This window comes from Apus apus, chromosome 2 (assembly GCF_020740795.1).
Source record: "Apus apus isolate bApuApu2 chromosome 2, bApuApu2.pri.cur, whole genome shotgun sequence".
Lineage (NCBI taxonomy): Eukaryota > Metazoa > Chordata > Aves > Apodiformes > Apodidae > Apus > Apus apus.
This window is the reverse complement of record NC_067283.1, coordinates 148882832-148902142: the sequence shown is the minus strand read 5'-3', so window position 1 is coordinate 148902142 and position 19311 is coordinate 148882832. Positions and strand designations below refer to the sequence as shown.

The window sequence follows — 19311 nt, the reverse complement described above, 5'->3', positions numbered from 1 at the left end:
TCGTACCTACATCTCTCCATTTACTCAACAGCGTGCCCAAACTGAGTCCTGTTTTTGCAAACTTTTTCAAGAAACATAATAAAATACACCTCCTTACCTGCTCTGCGAGGAGCTCTCAGGTATGTGGTACATGAAGACATTTCCTCTGGAGGAAGCAGCCCAGTGACTGGCCATGTTTATGATGGGACATGTGATAAACTGGTCACTGATAAAAAAGGAGGAGCAGGGAACAGACACAGTCACACAACAGAAAAAAAGAAAGAAAAGAAACCTCACAAGCAGCAGGCCTGTCTCTTGATAGCCTATTTTAAATCTTCAAAAACAACTCATATCTCTGCCTTTAAGTCCATTGAAGGAAACCACGCTCACCCTCTATGAGTCTGGTACAGCTTAGAATTCATTAAAATTGCTGGTTTATGGACTGCTGCATGATGTTAATGATACTAAATAAACTAAATCTGACATAAGAAGTATCCTGGCCAAAAAAACCAATGCAATTGTAGTCTATTTTATGTGTGCCCATGCTTGTAATATTATAGAAAGCTCTTTTTTTCACACCACAAGGTTGCAATGGCATCTAGCAAAAGGACATATATTTCCTGGGTTAAGTATCAACAATATAATTTCTGCATTTGGGTCTATGTAATATTTTGGGTAAAATTTTCAGAGCTGGAAGAGGTAGCAGACCACTTCTGGAAATACCCTGCCAGGCCTCTGGCAGGACTCATCAATATGGAATATCTGGTGCAGTATGTCTGGGAGAGGAAGGTTAAACAAGAAGAGTGCAATGAAATATTGAAGTGATCAGTTTATCACCAGGTATTGCAATGGAAAAATGTGAGTGAAGCAAATGTATCTTCCTAGCTCCCATTGCCCTAAGAAGTGTGGCTGGAAGGTGGGCTGAGCAGTAGCCTGAAGGAGCACAAGCAGTTCAAGAGAGGAAGGCAGAAAACAGGACACCTTAACTGCAAAATATCTTGTTGTGATTCCTCAAGGCAATAGTGTACATACACATATCACCACATGTAGGATCACATGTGCCCAAAGACTCAGCACACCCTTTGGGTGCTTACATATCCATAGCTACATGAACACACACAATTGTATCTGCTGCAGAAGTGGGAGGTTTCATTTCTCAGTCTAGTGAATCTGAAACAGTAGCTGCTCCTTCAGTCTTGGTAGGTAAAAAAAAAAAAAAAAAAAAAGAATGACTGATGGCAAGAAAGAACAGTGTTAGAGAAGCATAAAAACATGTTGCTATATTTAACTGGTGTGATTATGAAAGTCACTGTTTGGGTAGCTATCTTGGTTCAGCAAAGTTTATTTTAAGCCCATCTGTGAGACCACAAGCTATGGGCTGACTGACCACAATACTCTTTGACAGTTATGGTTGACAACACCCATATGAAACAGAAATTACTGTTCTTCACAAGCCTACCAGCGTGGGGCTTTAGAAGAGCAGATGCTCTTTGAAAACTGGAGAGCCTGTGGAGAGCACTAACTTTTGAGAAATGCTTTGAGATGCATTTCACCACTTAAAACTGAATCCGAGTTGGCTCTATGGGGGGAAAAAGTCAGTTATTCTGTAGAAGTAAAAAAATATTAAAAATAGTAACCACAAAAATGAAATGGCTGTTTCTTACAGGAGTGGAACATCAAAGTTGTTTTGTTGTTTGGTTTTGTTTTTGTTGTTGTTGTTGGTTTGTTGTTATTTTTTTGTGCTGTTTGTTTTTTTAAAAGCAAAGAAAAAGAAAATTAAACCCATTTTATACCTGGGAAAAATACCAGAGAATTGCAGCTAAAACAATTTTCAAAGTGGAAATATTTTAAGCCCACAAAATATGCACAATGTACATAGTTTATAACAACCAGTTATGTTGCTTTCTCAGACATTATACTCCTATTAAAACTTTAGCAATTAATTATATCTTCCTGACCTTTCTTGGGTTACATATCTATGTTGTTAGTAAGTTTTTTGCTTAAAAAACAACACAAAACCCAAAAAACCCCAAGCCAAACAAGCAGACAGCAAAAAAAACCCACAACCAATCCTCTCTTTTTTCCACCATGTGTGTGATACTGATGTAGGTGACTGTCATTCTGTAACTACTGTCTCCCCAGCCTTTATGCTTGAGCTGGAGCAATTTCCAAAGTGGTTAAAGCAAAGAATTATCATCAGATGTCCTGGTTTCACTACTTATCCTTCTGCTTGCTCTTGGTGACTTTTCAAGCCATTCACGTCTTTCCTTAGCCAAGTCATTTGCCTCAGATTGTAAACAAGCAGGTAATCCCTATGCCCAGGAGGCTGCTGCAGGGCCCTCACAGGCTGAGAGCCAGAGGAGCTATTTGTGGATCCAATTCCTGTTGTAAGCAAGAGGCTTCCTGGCCCACACAGATTTGCAAAAGTCAGTGTCTGCATCATACTGAGTCTTGGGCTGAAAGTGGACGACTAAATGCTACAGCCTTGTGTCATAACAGCTCCTTGTGGAGCTACCTCTTGGTGGGAAGAAGGGTTAAAATTTAAGTCCTTTAGTGGCTTGTAATGGCTTAAAACCTTACTCATCTGGCTAAGCAGCTATAGCCCCATGGGTAATGGTGGTGATGGAAAGAGATTGCAGATGTTTTCAGGCTTTAATGCCCATGAACCACCATGCTTCTATATGGGCTGCATGCAGTGGCCCCAGATGCCACAGTGATGGGTGGCCTGTTCCTGGGATAGGCAATGAGGCAGGGCAAATGTAGCATGATGTGAGACTGGGTAAATGGCACAAATCTAAGTCCACAGCCTTCCGGTTTGTTTACTCCATGACCTCAATACACCGGCACACCTGGACCACCCAGAAACCTTCCCCAAACAGATTTGGTCACTGCTGTCTTGGATCAGATGTTTCCAAGTGAATCTTGGCTCCTGTTCATCTCCTGCTCCCTGAGGCTCCCCTGGAGCAATGCTCTGCACTTGTGATGGAGGAGGAAGACCTACTGAGAGGAAAACCTTGTGTATAAGGTCTCATGGAGGGGCTCTCAGTGGGACAGAAAGTTGTAATGCTGAGAGCACAGATACTAGGAGCTTGTAGCTATGTCTTTCTTCAAAACTGAGGTGGAACTGTTTCAACAGGTACACTAGGACTCAGACCACCAGCTTATAAAACACACTACCTTAGTAAAGTAAAACATTTTCATAACAAATCCTGTCAGAAACAGAGAGGGGAGTGGAGAAAGAGTTTGGTTATTTATTTATTTTTTTATGAAAATCTGTTCCACTTATTCAACCCCCAAATTTGCCCAGAGGCAGGAAGAAGGTGGTAAGGAGATTTCCCCTCAGCTTGCTCCTTTCAGAAACACAGGCCTGTCCACTCCCCCAGCTCAAGATCTGTAACTGGCTACAGCTAACTGGCTGCCCATGGGAGAGCGAGCAAAATCCAGTTTTCCCTGTATACCAAACCACCATGTGATGCAACCTACAGACCTCCACAAGTGTCCATGGCCTACCATAGGTGTCATGGCTGCTGTGGAGTCCTAGATCAACAAGGCAATGAACTCTTTAAACTGACTGTTATCCAGAACTGCTGGGCCCTGATGCCATACCCAATTAAGTGCTGATGTATATACACATAAAAATATAATTAGCTCAATGTTTCTGCATAAAAGTCAGTCTATTAGTTCTTCTACAGCCACAGGAATGAGAGAACACAAGGAATTGTTGATGCAGAGTGTGCAAAAAAACAGGACATCTTTGACATGTATGAGTACACAAAGAAGCGTTAGTAGTCTGAATCCAATATCCAGTTGAGGAAAGACAAATCAAACTTTTCACAAGGCATAAAAGTCAGTTCAATTTCTGTTTACTGAGGGCATTGGAAACTTCACAGAAAATGAAATTATATTCCTCATATTCTGTTCATTTGCATAAGAATTTTACAAGTTTTTTGGAATATAAATGCACATTTGAGATAAGTAAAACAAGCCATACTTAACCTCAATCACATCATTTTAATAGGATAAATTTCTTACCGGGTGGCATTTTCCAAAGCCCTGGAAAAGGATGAATAATCATCAGTTGAGTGTTCGAGGGAGTAATACCATGTAGCTGCATCCTCAATGAATGAGTTGGAGTCTTCCCCTCCTAGAGAATTTTGAAGAGCCTGGTAAAAGGCTGTTTTGCTATTGGCTCTTCCTTGGCTTTCTTCAAATTTCTAAAAAACAAAATGCATACATTCAATTTACAAACAAAAATAAAAGATACATATTTAGTGCTACAGTCTAGACTCAGATCTCAGTCTGCTGAAAAGAGTCCTGCCTGCTGTGATCTCTGATTCTTAGGAGAAGTAGGGGACAGTCCTACTTCTGCTTTCCCAAGAGTGTCACCTGTCAGTAATATTGGCTTCCTCGAAACATACTATAGGACTGAGTCCCCTAATCCAGTACATTCAAATCACAGGTACCGTGCTGTGCTTCTGTAGCTCTAACACTACAGAAACCCCACTTCTCACAGAAGTAGTCCACCAGGACTGTAGGTGTGCCCAGTGCTGACTTTCTGATGGGCTCCCTAATGTAAAGCAAGAGGGGAGAGAGTGAGATATTGCTTCTTTCCTTGGAAAGTCCAGAAAGTGAAAACACTCCTGAAAACACTTACAAAGAAATGTGGCTGCCAAAAGGCCTGTATTTACGTCCTTTCTGGACTAATATCTGCCTCAGCCCTGGAAGAGAACTCTCCCATCTCTAAATCCTAGTGCAAGTAGTAACCGTGATCTTCAAATTTCACAACCCCCAGGGCCTTTCAGAGAGACCTACAGTGAAACTGTAGACACTGGGATAGGCTGCCCAGGGAGGTGGTTGAGTCGCCATCCCTGGATGTGCTTAAGGGTAGTTTGGATGTGGTGTTGGTGGATATGGTTTAGGGGAGAACTTTGTAGATTAGGGATGATGGTTGGACTCGGTGATCCCAAGGATCTTTTCCAACCTGAGTAGTTCTATGATTCTATGAAATGCCCTTTTTCTGAGGTTTGTGGTCTGAAGCCTTTCCTGATATAAAGGCATTTTCCCCAGTGTCCATGTCACTGCAGTTACTCATAGAAGAACAACCACCTTCTCCACCAAACTATGGACCTGATCTTATTTTTACCAATGATAAGTACTACTGGAAGATTTCAAAGCATGTTTCTTTGAGGAAGTTTCTTATTTTATCAATTCAGACTTTTCACTTAAAAAAAATATTAAAAAAAATTCTTTCAAGTTCAGAAACAAATCAGCTTCCTGAAAAAATCTTAACCTGAACTTTCCTGTGAATACAGTCGTTTCTAAAGAGGGCACCTTGCAGGTGCACCCTGGCTGAAACTTGGGATAAGAACTCCAGAGAGAATGATAATAAACCACCTATATTATTTTGTGCAGTCAGTCTGATGTAAAATAGGCTGGTGTCTGCCCAGTCCAGTTGACAGAGATGATTTACTGAATATCTTATTCTGATGTTTCACAGATGGTTTTCATCACACTGCTAGCTCTTTCTACCACCCTATACTGAAAGTACAGAGGGAATAATTACTTTTCAACAGATTCGCAGAAATCAAAGATAGAAAATAAGCCCTGTCTGCAGAGGCCAAGGCCTGTCCTTGTTGACATACTCTAATGCTTTGCGCATTTTGATTAAGTGACTTCACAAGGGAATTCAAAACACTACCAAATATCCCAAGATCCAAAAAGATCTTGGCAATTTTCCTTGTATTTCTAATAAATTCTTCTTTTGCTAGATTTTGGCCCATGCAATATGAAAAGAATTGTGTGGTACCAGTGTTAGTAATTCAGTTGTACTTGGAAAAAGGTCTGCAACTCACACATGACACGTCACTTCGTGTGCACAAATGCCACATATGAAGCTGCCTGCAAAATCATTCCATTTAAATAGCAAGTACATGTGTACTTTTCTGCACAAATCAGAAACTATCACTGAAGACCTGACTGCAGATTCACTGTATTCAAAAACAGTCCTTCCATCAGCTTTAGCACACAGCAGTTCAGCTCCCTACTAAGCAATGGAAGCATTGCTGCTGTTGGCTAACTAGGAATCTCCCATTTGGTGATTGGAGCTGGTGGATTTGGCCAGCCAGTATGGATAACAATAGATGTTTCTCTGTGTCAATGTAGAGCCCAAGCTCTTATGTGTAAAGCATCCTGTACAAAGCAACTTCCATGCAATACTTTTGTTTGTCTGTCTGTCTGTCTGTCTGTCTATCTATCTATCTATCTATTTATCTCTTTATTTATTATGGATTTATTACCTTATTCTACACCTGTCATGGATACTTAGAGTGAAAAAGAAAGAGAAAAAAAACCCTTAGGGTATTGATTATGTACCCTAGGAACTGATCCTTCACTGCTGCATTAATTACCAAGCATCAGGTAAACATTATGGTTGAAAACTACTGAGAAGGAGATGGATCATCATAGAGCACATGGTTAAACCAAGGAACTCCTTGCCACATGCTTTTTCAGATGCCAAAATCAGTGAAGATGAAGTTTCATAAACAATTTTTTTAGTTTTGTATATATATATTTTTTTTTTAAGTATCTGTTGATGTTTATTAGTTACAGGAAGAACAATTCAGGCTAGGAGGTCCCTGAGCTGCAAACTAGTAGAGGTTTGGAGAGCATTTAGCAGAAGCATCAGATTTGCTTACCCTCTTCTTACAAACATGCATCTTAGCCACTACTGAAAGGAGAATTTTGTGCTAAATGGGTCTTTGATCTGACTCCCTGTGGTCAGTATTTGGTTTTTACTGCACTTATATAATAGCTTCTGCGATCTTCAAAATGCCTCCCAAATTCTGGTGACATTTCTCTACAATCATTTATCACAGAGTGAAGTCCTTGAGATATGCTGAGTCAGATGAAAGAGCACTCAACAGGCAGAGATGGATGAGAACTAGATCTGGCATTTGTAAGACATTTTGAGATTTTTCATCCCAATCAGCACTAAAATAATAAAATCTTAAACATGATTTGTCAACTGTTGCTTTGGCAACTTAAACATCTCATTTTAACATGCTAGCAAAAACCAAAGTAATATGTTAAAAATAAAACCTATGAAACATCAAAAAGACAAAGAATTTTAACTTTTCAGAAATTGATTCAATTTTACCAGTTTTCCATGTGGGACAAATGTCTCCTATTAGAAAATATATGACCAAGGAGACATTTTCAAATAGCAGTAGATAAAGCAGCTGCTACCAGATTAATAAAAACAGCTGCACATTATGTAAAATCATTTACATTCTTCTGTTAGCAGCTGACCTCAGAGTTATAGTGGTTTGGGTAGGGTTTTTTTTATAAAATAAGAAAATAATTAAAGTCAGCAGGTGCACCACTTTCTACTGCTCCAGGGATGCAAAGTGGCCTTAAACATTGTCTAAATAATGAGTTACAGAATGCTTCCTGTTCTTGTTCCTGCATCACAGCTTCTGGAACACATGAATGGATCTGGTCCAGTGTTTTGTTTAAAAATAAATTGTAGCAGTAGGTAGACCAAATGTTTACATCATCCGAGGGGCAAATTGTACTTTCCTGACAAACTGAAATAGTGACAACACTAACAGAGTATGTGCAGATCTTAGGTCTTAAGTGACTTTTGAGAAACATTGCCATAATAGATGGTGAAAGACCTGCCAGCCAGCAGAGTCTTTCAATGATTCCAGCTAATTGCAAGATGAAGTAAGGAGATTAAATCAGCCCATTCTCCTCACTGATGGCATTTATAAGGACACTGCTCCCTGGTTATTAGAATTAATATACATATATCTGCCATCTGCTGCATATTGCTGAATAGCTTTATCCATAAAGAAATTAACTGACTGTAATATACTGCAGGAAGGGAGATCTTGTCTGCAGAGATCCAGTTGCTTACATGAAGTAAATAAACTATGTTTCTACCTATCCAATCTTTCTGGGTTCTGCAGAAAAATAGATTTGTACTAAGGGAGGGAAAGAAAAGGAAAGAAAACACATTTGGTGCAACCCTAATCTTCCAAATAAAGAAATTTAAGAACCCTTGCAATCTGGAGATTACATAGGAGACACAGAATGTATAGAAGATAACCAGGCTATACTGACTTGCATGCATATACAAACACAGATATAGAGCAGCATGAGTGAATCCATATATTCAATACTAGTAGGAACCATTAGATCCTCCCACCTGAACAGCACATATAGCAGAGGGATAAAGTTTTGTCCAGTAGGGAATTGAAGTAAATATTTTTAGAGGTTTCTGCTCAGCTGCCCTCATCTATGACTGCTCAAAGCTAATATCCCTGAAGGTCTGCCATGGGAATTGCAGTTAACGTGTCCAGGCTTAACTGCTCCATATGCCACATAATTGTGCATTATGGAACCACTTGCCATTCCCTGAACAAACTCTGCTTTGTTTCTCACTTAGTTTCAACCATCTGATGGCTGCACCGGGGATGAGTACAAAGTGCTCCAGGAAGTGGTAAATCTGTTTCAGTTCACATGAATAAGCATTCAAGTGAATGCCATAAAACGGTCACTGCAATGGGCAAGACACTGAGCATGAATGTGGAACACATTCTCTGCTGCAAGCACCACTGAGACACCTCAGCCTTTAATTGTAAACTAATCAAACATCGATGTTTTGCTAGCATAGAAGTGGTAGCTTCTGTCTTTTTTTCTCTCATTTTTAATAGTAAAGGTCTTAATGGGCATAAGCACAGTGTTGCATTGGGAGTGAAGAGTTACCCACCACAACCAAATGCCAGCAAGTCCCCACAGAACAATATGGTGCTAATTGGATGTACCACCTTCAGGTCTGGTTGCAGTCTAGAGGTTTTACTCTCACTCCTAAGACTTGACTGCTGACAGCTATCAAACTTGCTAATTGCATGCAGCCCCAGCCTAAGGTGATAAGATTTATATCGTGTCTCAAGCTTGCTTGCATGCAAATGGCTGAAAGTGTCTCCTCTCCATTTACAGGACCTGTATTAATAGAGCAAGCCCTTGGCTGAATTTCCCAGCACAGCTGTTCCCAGGAGCTGGTAGAACAGGTCAGCAGGGGTTAAATCTTTCTATCCCGCACTCTTTGCATCTGACTACACTGAAATAAATAATTCTAAAGGAGATGGAAATGAAGGACTTTGCAAAATTCATACACTTGCTACAGGATCTTTTAGCTGTGCCATCTATCTACCCAAACACATATATGGTTCTCCTCTCTACAGAAAAGGAGCACATCCACAGATGGATTTTCACGCACGGGAGGCGTTTCCCCCTCTTGCTGAACAGATTAAGTAATTTAATTGTGGTCAGAGGCAAACTAGGAACTCTGTCTTGGTTCCCCAAGCTGAGCTCAGTGCTCTGGCCACCAGCTAAGCCCTCCCACCTTTGTTAGTGTATCACTAAAACCAGCTTTGGGTTTTCACAGAAAGATGCAAGTCCAACCTACTTCAAGGGAACCCTTAAAACAAATAGAGTAGAAGAATGGGATACATTGGGTTGTCTCAAATCCCTCTTCTAGGATTATTGTGGGGAGAAGGCAGTTAGCACAGATGAAGGATCCCTTATGACACTATGACAGAAGAAATGGGGCAGACTTCTCAGTAACAACCAGCACCCACGCCAGCTGCTGCCACTGTAGCTAAATATGTCTGTGGCTTACTCCAGACCTTATCATCTGACTTTAACTGCAACTAGGCCTGGTCACGGCTGTGATGTATAAGTGTTCTTGGGGACGTGGAAAATGCACATTCTTAAGTAGCTCAGTGACAGAGGACTCATTACAATTTCCCAACAATTAATGCACTAACTGTGGACAAAGAAGAAATCAGGAAACTTCAATCTTGCAGCAAGTCTTTAAGAAAACAATCCAAAGACAGGAATATGAGCCTGGTCAAAACAGTCATATTCCATCAAAGTTGATATACTCACTCGAGAACAGGAAGTGCCAGACTGTTCTCAAGAAGATGCAAAATCCCTCTGGGTAGACCTTCATGCTTTTGGGAACTTCTATGTCCAAAGTACAGCATGGACCCATTTCTTTTTCATTTCAGCAGTTTATGCCCTGAAACCCTAGCCAACACATCAGGCCCGTGCTATTCTTATTCATAGCTAGTCCATATTCAGAATCATTGTACTTCTTAAAGTAAGAAAATGTACTCCTTAAAAGCAAGACAAAAAAGGTTGCTGAAATGACCCACGTTGGCCTGGAAAAGACTGACTCAGTCTGCTGCATAGTGAAGAACCTCATAACCTAGTTATGAGCCTGCTTTTTTCCTTGTGATCTACAAATGAGATTGCAACCTAAACAGGATTTCAGAAACAGTAAAGGATATTGCTGCACATGTTCAAGAGAGACAGGGAACTACTAGAGAGAGTCCAGGGGAGGGCAGCAAAGATGACTGGGGGATTGGAGCATCTCCCTTATGAGGAAAGGCTGAAAGAGCTGGGACTCTCTAGCCTGAAGAAGAGAAGGCTGAGGGGAGACCTTATTAATGCCTACAAGTATCTAAAGGGTGGGTGCAAGGAGGATGGAGACAGACTCTTTTCAGTAGTTCCCAGTGACAGGAAGAGGGGCAATGGGCACAAGCTGGAACATAGGAAGATCCATTTAAACATGAGGAAAAACTTCTTTGCTTTGAGGGTGACAGAGCCCTGGGACAGGCTGCCTGGGAAGGTTGTGGAGTCTCCATCTCTGGAGATGTTCAAAACCTGCCTGGATGTAGTCCTGTGTGATGTGCTTCAGGTGATCCTGGAGGGGAGTTGGACTGGATGATCTTATAGAGGTCCCTTCCAATTCTGACAATTCCATGATTCTCTGATATTAATACATGTAAAATCATTGCTCATCTCCCCCAGCTGTGTTAATCACAAAATGTAATTAGTCCATTTATCAGCCTAAGCAGCACTGGCTGGAGATGGACAACACCTTTGCATATTTGTATGGAGTATAACTCACAAATTGTAGAAATCAAAAGGAAGCTGCTCTGGCTGCACATGATTGGTGTCATCACTCTAGTAATAACAATACCATCAGTTCCTTAACAGAGAGGCTCTTCCTACCTTAATTGCCTTGGCTCTGCTGATCAACCCATCCTGCTGAGCAGTTCCAATGAGCAGATCTACTTTCTGAAGCTGAGGGCGCTGCAGGGCTTTAGCCAAAGGTTCCCGAAGGTAAATTCCATCCATCACTGGACCCCAGTACTGGAATGGACCACTTATAGCTAGGAGCTAGATTAGTAAAAAAGCAGTAATAGTGCAGTTAAATTAGCTTAATCTGGTCATTTCCATTTTACTTATGCTTCAGAAAATTGAGCTGATAGCCATCAAGGGAACAGATGATCAGTTAATGTAAATGCATGAGGACAATAAAACATTGGAATAGTCTCCCAAGGCAAGTAATAGATTCCCCCACATTGGACAGTTTTAAGTCTCAGCTTGACAGGGTGCTGAGCCACTTCATATAAACGATAGTATTACCTAGAAAGGTTGAACCAGATGATCCTTGAGGTCCCTCCCAACATGGCATTCTATGATTCAGACTCACCATTGGCAGGGAGCAAAGCTTTTCCTGACAGTCACAGTAGGTGAAATGAGTTGAATAGGCCAAGAGAATTGATGGACTTATAGTCACACAAATATTGTTTTAAATTAGAGATTGGTTCTATGCTGATCCTGATTGGAAAATGCATTGCCAGTGGGTATTTTAATCTGTGGGTAAAGGATCCATCTCTAGAACAATTTATATTGCAGCTTTCACAAGTCTCACACTTAACAGGAGCATTGATATCCCAGTTGTTACTCAAGCTACAGGCATTTGATGCTCCTCTAGAGTAACACTCAGGGGCAGGTGAGAGGGGACTGAAAGAAGGTGATGACTATATTCAGATTAATTTTGGAATACATGGTCAAAATAGTGTAAAAGTGGTTTAGTCTAAAGGAGAATCAAGGTAAGTGATGGATGTCATGGACATCAGCATCAATCCACCAAAGCTAGTCCAGTTCTTCTTTCACAAGGATTCTGCTCAATGTATCTTCTAAGCTTCCTCACAGCTTCATGTCAATGGAGACCTTTTGATCCCTGTCTAATGGGTTTTGCTATGGTCTACCTTAGTCTGTGCATCATTGAGGACACGAGCAGGCAACTGGCGGAGGCAGGCTACAATTTCCTCACTGGTGGATGAAGGGCATCCTACATCTTCAGCCAGGACTGCTGCTTGGGCCTGTGCTCTCCTCTTTGTAACAATGGATGCTGGAGAAAAAGCTGAACCTCCCTGGAAAAGAAAGATAATTACAGTCAACACATGCTATCAAAGCACTTGGTACCCTGGTGCAGGTAAAAAAAGATGAGAAGCAAAATCTGCCCAGTCACAGAATGTAAAAAACTGGTGTTTAAACCATAAGAAGCAAGTTTGAACAATCAAAGCAAAGGGGAGAAGGATAGTTTTGGCTCTTTCCAGCTCTGCCATAGTTGCTTTGTAAGACCTTTGAAAAGGGTCTATGTTATGTTTATAACCAAGTCACAAATCTTTCTGAAAACTTTGCTGGAAGGAGAAACATTCAGGCAGAAGCAGATACAGAGAAGGTGTTGTGAGTCACATCAGGGAATGGAGAGATCATTTTACACAAGGAAAAATAAAAGTTTTACTTCCTTAACTCTGACAAACAATGACTGAGAGCAGACATGATCTTTATAAATGGATCCACAAAGATAATCTTTATAGTTTAGAATGATCCTGGTACAAGATCAAATGGGCTTTGACTGTTCATATTGAGTGTAAATAAATTTCATAGAAATCATAGAAATCATAGCAGGCAGGGTTGGAAAGGACCTTAAAGATCATATAGATCCAACCCCTCTGAGTGGGCAGGGACACCTCCCACTAGATCAGGTTGCTTAGAGCCCCATCCAACCGGGTCTTGAATACTGCCAGGGATGAGGCTTCCACAACATCCCTGAGCAACCTGTTTCAGTGCCTTACCACTGTCATAGTAAGGAATTTCCTCCTAATATCTAATCTAAATCTCCCTCTTCAAGTTTTAAACCATTGCCCCTTGTCCTCTCACTACATGCCCATGCCAAAAGTCCTGCCCCAGCTTTCCTGTAGCCCCTTCAGGTACTGGAAAGCCACTATAAGGTCACCTCGGAGTCTCTTATTCTCCAAGCAGAACAAGAACCCAAACTTCCTCAGCCTGTCTTCATAGGGGAGGTGCTCCAGTCCTCTGATCATTTTTGTTGCCCTCCTCTGGACTTGCTCAAGGAGCTAGAAACTCTAGAAAATCTAAGAAAAGCTAAACAAATGAGTAGGGAGAGTTTAGTAGAGCTATGAGCAGAGGTAGTAGGAACCAAAGGCTAAACCAAACTGTAGAAGGTCACCCAGAGCCATAGCACATCAAAACCAGAGCGCAGGCTACAGATCAATCTCTATCTCAGACTCTGCTTCTTCCCTACAGCTGTTGCCAGCACGGAAAAGGTCCTCACCAAGAAAAGATGGTACAATATGGTTAAGTAAACATGAAAACTACTTATTGAAAATGCAGATAAATTAGCATAAATCTGATAAGATCTGACCTAAAAGAGAAAGGCTGGAATAGCTCTGACATGGTTCAAATGACTAATTTCCAAACATTTACATCAATTTACTATAATACTTGCTATGATTAGCTTCTGTCCTCTAAATAAACCCAAACCTTAGATGCATGATATGCAAGATTTAATCAGCTGATCAACTTCTGGCTGAATTTTCTCAAAACATAACTACAGGTCTGAAAAAGCATAAAGCCAGGAGCAAGTTGAAAACAAATAGAAAAAAAACCCCAAAACAGCAAATCATTAATCTGAAATTGTGTCAAACGCTTGAGCCTGAAGATCTCTGAGAAGTCCTGGCCAGCACCTGGGACATTTTTAATATTTCAAACAAGCAGACCCATTGATACTAATAGGACACCATTGCTCACAACTGGAGCAATTGGTTCCCAAATATATTTAGAAAGAGATGATTGTTTAGATGTTGAGACAGCCTTTTTAGTTCACTGTAGATAGAATGTCCAGTGTTACTGACATCCTGAAAGGTTTGTCTTCCTTTTTAAGGGATCTGAAAAACTAGCACTGTTATTAGCTTTAGGACTGAAATGCAGATGGTTGCAGATCAGCAAAGGAAAAGCTAAAATTGTCAGTCGTGGGGTATGAGAAAAGCCATCTCTGGTTTTAAGAGCAGAAGAACCGAAGAAGAAATAAACACCACTTGGTCTTATTCCTCCCTTCTGCTCTTGATTTAGATGAGAATTTGTGTGAAAAATGGGCTTTATCCTCAAGTGGGATTTGTAGTGTCCTATTTTGTGTAAGGCATGACATTTGCCAGCTGCTGACTAGGTGCACTGACTCAGTTGGTCATGAGAGAGAAGGAAAATATCTTTGATGAGAGCATCTCTGCATGTGGGTGTGTCCTCAGGATGCAGAATGAATCATAGAATCACAGAATCATTAAGGTTGGAAGGGACCTTAAAGATCATCAAGTTCCAACCCCCCTGCCATGAGCAGGGAACCCCACCACTAGACCAGGTTGCACAAAAACTCATCCAACCTGGCCTTAAAAACCTCCAGGGATGGGGCATCAACAACCTCCCTGGGCAACCCATTCCAGTTCCTCATCACCCTTCTAGTGGATAATTTCTTCCTAATATCTAACCTAAATCTCCCCTCTCTCACTTTAAAACCGTTTCTCCATGTCCTATCACTATCTTCTCTGATGAAAAGCCCCTCCCCAGCTTTACTGTAGGCCCTTTCAAGTACTGGAAGGTGCTATAAGGTCTCCCTGGAGCCTTCTCTTCTCTAGGCTGAACAGCCCCAACTCTCTCAGCCTGTCTTCACAGCAGAGCTGCTCCAGGCTCTTCTCTGGACCCTCTCCAACAGGTCTATATCTTTCTTGTGCTGAGGGCATGTGGGAAACTGCCTGGCTTGCAACAGGGCACCAGAACTGTACACAGTATTTCAGGTGGAACAATGGGAACATTGCTTTTTTGCCTAGCCTTTGGAAGAATATTTTCACCAAAACTAGGAAAGGGTAAAAAGAAAAGGGATAACCCAGCATGGCACCTTGCCTCAGAAGAGCAGCTTACTTGCTTTTCAATTGTAGCAAGGAATTGGGCACCTCCTTGGTATAGCAGAGAAATTAGATCTAGTACTGCACAATATTTATCCACCAACTGGCCAAATATATTCTTCAACATCAGATCTGAGTGTGCTCAGCATGTTTTATCAAGTATCCAGTACCTCTAAATGGCATTCATTTCAAAAAAAAACAAAACCAAACAAAAAAAAATTGAATGTCTTCAGTTTCCCAAATTCCAAAAGCTTCACAGATTTTGAAAGTGTCTGTTTCTGTGGAAATTTTGAAGCTGTCTTATTAAAAGGGTAAGTTTGTTACCGAAAGAGAGTACTAAGATCAGATGACATAGAGAATCCAAAAATTCACTGGGACCAAGCAAAGCAACCTCGTGTGTGCTTGATTTTGAACACCTCTCTTCCCAGGGATTTTAAAAGCTGTGCAAAGTTTCCCTGTTTCTGAGATCTCTACAAACTGAAAGATTGCCCTTGGGTCAAGTACTGAGACAACCGACTGCAAAAGTTTCTGTATAGTAGTGTCCCCCAGGTCCTCTCTGTGGAGGGAGAGCTAAAACTCTGGACAAGCACGACTTCATGTCCCACCCCTGGATGTATATGGGTTAGCATTAGATATGTCCCAAGCTTCATAAGTAAAAGAAAAACCCAAAAATTCTGCAAATACATTTGCAAGGTGAGGGAAGTTCTTGTTTGGAGCCTTACTCTAGCTGTGGATGCTTTCTGTTCTTTGCATGAGTGGTTAGAACAGGTGCTCCTCTTTATTCTGCCTTTTTTTTTTTCCTTGGTAATGGCCACTTACTCATTTTGCTTTTTTTTTTTTAATAACACCCTCAGGCAGGAAGCATGTCTTGCCTTTGGGGTTTGAAAAAGATGTGATATCCACTACTGCTGTTTGTGCTTAATTTTTTACTGGGCCTGGAAGTGGGTGATAGAGGAACTTGCGACATGATTCAAACGGTGTTTGGAAGCAATACCATTATGTTTCCTCCACTGGTGCATCTGAAATACGTTCCAGACTCTGAAAACAAGACTTCTCTTACCACAGAAGTCAGGCAAGCAAAGTTGTACCAGTTCTCTGTTTTTCAAATTCCCATCACAATTCAGGCTCATGTTTCCTCATCCTCCAAAAAAGACCCAAGACTTCCCAGACTTAAATTTCTTCCTTTTTGAGCCTGCAGTTTCCATATTAAAAAGGAATCTTCCATAAACACTGTAGCCACACTAGAGGCAGGCTCAGGACACAGGGGATAACATAGCTGCACTCAGCATTTCTGTTGGCCTCTTTCTCCATAAAACTATAATTTATTTGTAGATTAGCCTCAGCAACCAGTAATGAAGGAGTCATGTGCTTTAAAAAATAGGACTATTTAGGCAGAAGCAGAAATAGAGGGACTGTTCATTTCCATTACGTGACACCCATATAACCATCAACATGACAGAATCATGAATCATTAAACCAAATATCATGAGAACAGCTTAAAAATAACAAACACTGTGTTCTTTTTTGTTACTCCTCTGTTTTTTAAGCCTCCAGAAATTCTCCTGTACCTATAAACACAAGAGCTAAAACATTCACTTTCAGAATTAACAGCTGAGATCTTCACATAATCCTGCAGAGTTGCTTTTTGAAAGCAAACTTTTAAGCAATGTGGCATACAATAAAATTGTGAGCATCAGCCATCTTGCCATCACAAGGTGTTTCCTATCTCAGCATCATTTAGAAGGGCTTGAGAGGGAACTGAAGCCACAGGCAGTTCTTGTTTCAGTTGTCCTTATGGATTGACCTGCTGTCATCAGAGGAAGTTCCAATGACATTTTTAACAATGACCTTGATGAAAGCATTCGACTCCGAACTGCTTAGAAGAAGTGATTGCAACTGTGTTTCACAATTCACAACAGCAACTTTACACTTTCCTCCTAAATTTACAGGAATAGTGGGAACATTACAATGTTGGGTAATAATGCCCACTGCAACAAGGGGTGGCATTGAAAATGGAAGGCAAAGCCTCAGTACTGTTTAGTTCAGGGACCAGCAGCTTTGCAAGCATTTAATTTCTCTTTTCAAAATTAGAGGTTAAGCTATACAGTAGAAATTCAGATCCTAGGAAATGTTGCAGCTCACAATGGTGAGAAGCTGATGACTGCAAATCACTGCTACATGAAGAGGAATTCTTGCTTTAATGTGAGGCTGTGATAGCTGAGTTGAAGCTGGTACCTCTTGCCAGCTTCTTTCCTTGGACATTGTAGCTCACAGACCTGCCCTGGTGCTATGGTGCCCATCCCAATTCTTCCTCCACTTGGTAGGCACATCTAACTGTTCTTGCCTAGCTGAATGCCAGCTTTCTGCTTCAGATGCCTCACAGTTCAGGAGCTTTTTAGTTAAACAGCAGCCTTGCTGCTATTCTGATCAGATAATAAAAAAGAACATATGGACTACTCCTGTAAGCTGTGCCTTTGTCTCCCAATATGCCTGGAATAGACAATTCCCATATAAACTGCAGTGCTGAAGGTCTTTAATTCCTCTTTTACTCTGGAAACTCACTTCTGCACAGTTTTTCAAAACTGATTCATGACAGATCTAAAGATTAAAGACTTCACTGCAACTAGTTTTTATCACTCACACTCTGCGAACCCCAAATCTTCTTCCTCTCCTCACAACACGACCTCTTGTTTTTCCAACCTGACTTGAAACTGAAAACTCTGCTTGTGCCACTTTCATCTCCTCAACACACGCACTCCCTTCAAATTAATGCAGTTCCTCTGGTGGGGTAAGGCTTCAGACTCCTTACATGAGCAGGGTCTCTGACGCCATTGAGAATACTAACAGCAACAACAGTAACACCACCCAAAACGCACCACTCAAAATCCTGATAATTCTGCTTCCTCAGTAGAGCCAGCTGTACAGCAATATTTTAAGACAGGTGCTCTCCAGGATCAGATGCACACAGGTCATAGCCAGAAGTATCTGTCAGACCATCTGGTCTGACCTCTGGGACAGCCAAGACTCTTCCATTTCCTGACTGCTGAGCTCTAGTGCTTCCTATCATTTAAAACATGGCTTGTGTTTGAATAGACTGATCACTAAGTGACCACTAACTCTCCTTTCCACTTAGTTTAACAGATTTTTCTCTAAGAGACTGGATTTAAAATATTGTCAGAAGTTGTTTTCAATATAAGCCTTTTTTTATTATTATTTTCTTCCTCTTACAGAGCTGTATTTCAGTATCCTGCATTTATTTTTCTTAGACAACTAATTCTGCAGAGTATCAAGTGCTTACAACACTCCAAACTTTCAGGGCTCTATGTGAAGATGTTAGTGTCATTTCTTACAGGTAAAGTCTGGCTGCAAGGAATCTTTATGACCAACTTAGGGAATCTCTGTCACAGCTAAGGAACTATGTGTCAGACATGGCAAACACAAATGAAGTGGAACAGGGATTCAGCAGGTCAGTCCCACACTGGGAAGGGAAACTGAGATATAAACATTTTCCCCTCCATAACCATTTCCTAGAACTGTGATTTCCAGAGGAAAAAGAAAAACGGGGCGGGGGGTTCATTGCACAAGGGTAAATAGCCACCATAAACAGGCAGAAATTGCATGGAAATAGAGAACTTTATTTACCTCCCTCCACTGTGAACTCATCTGTTCCTCTGCAAGCATAGTACAAATTATGACTGAGATTTATTCTGTTTCCAGTGCATCATGTTCTATAAAGCAAGTCCAACCTCTTCCTTAGCATGATCAATCTTTCCTTCTCTGCCTGAGACCTGTCCCACTCGTGAGTGCATCTTGGGAGGTAACCTGACTTCTTGCAAAAGCACAAAGACTGTCAGAGCCAGCCTAAGGTAGATATTAGTGAGAAGGATCAGGAGAAGGCAGAGCTCTGCCCCTACCTATTCCCATGTGTGGTCCAAATATCCCCCAACCTGTGATCTTCTGGTAATTCCAGAAACGTTGTACATTCACTCAGTGAATGCCACTAGGAAACGTAATGCCACATCCTTGTGACTTGAAGAAAGCAATAAGATCCTAAACAGTCAAAACATAACTGGCAGGGCTAATCATTGGGCATATAGTGAAACCAGCTCCCCAGAGCTGGAACACTGTCATGGCTCTGTGTGGTGGATTGATTCGCTTATCCAGATCCTTGATGCTTTTCTCTCCCTGCAAGTTGAGGACTGCTAGC

At 41.1% G+C, this 19311-nt stretch overlaps 1 protein-coding gene across 1 annotated transcript in view; it reads right to left on the bottom strand.

The window, feature by feature from the left end:
* TG (thyroglobulin) overlaps window positions 1–19311 on the bottom strand; it is a 157477-nt gene that overhangs the window by 17199 nt on the left and 120967 nt on the right. The window contains exons 42-45 of the mRNA XM_051610309.1: window positions 12111–12275; window positions 11065–11232; window positions 4012–4193; window positions 98–205 (exon numbers count right to left, since the gene is read on the bottom strand). Of these exons, the coding sequence (XP_051466269.1) occupies window positions 98–205; window positions 4012–4193; window positions 11065–11232; window positions 12111–12275 (623 nt within the window). The remainder of the gene's footprint in view (window positions 1–97; window positions 206–4011; window positions 4194–11064; window positions 11233–12110; window positions 12276–19311) is intronic.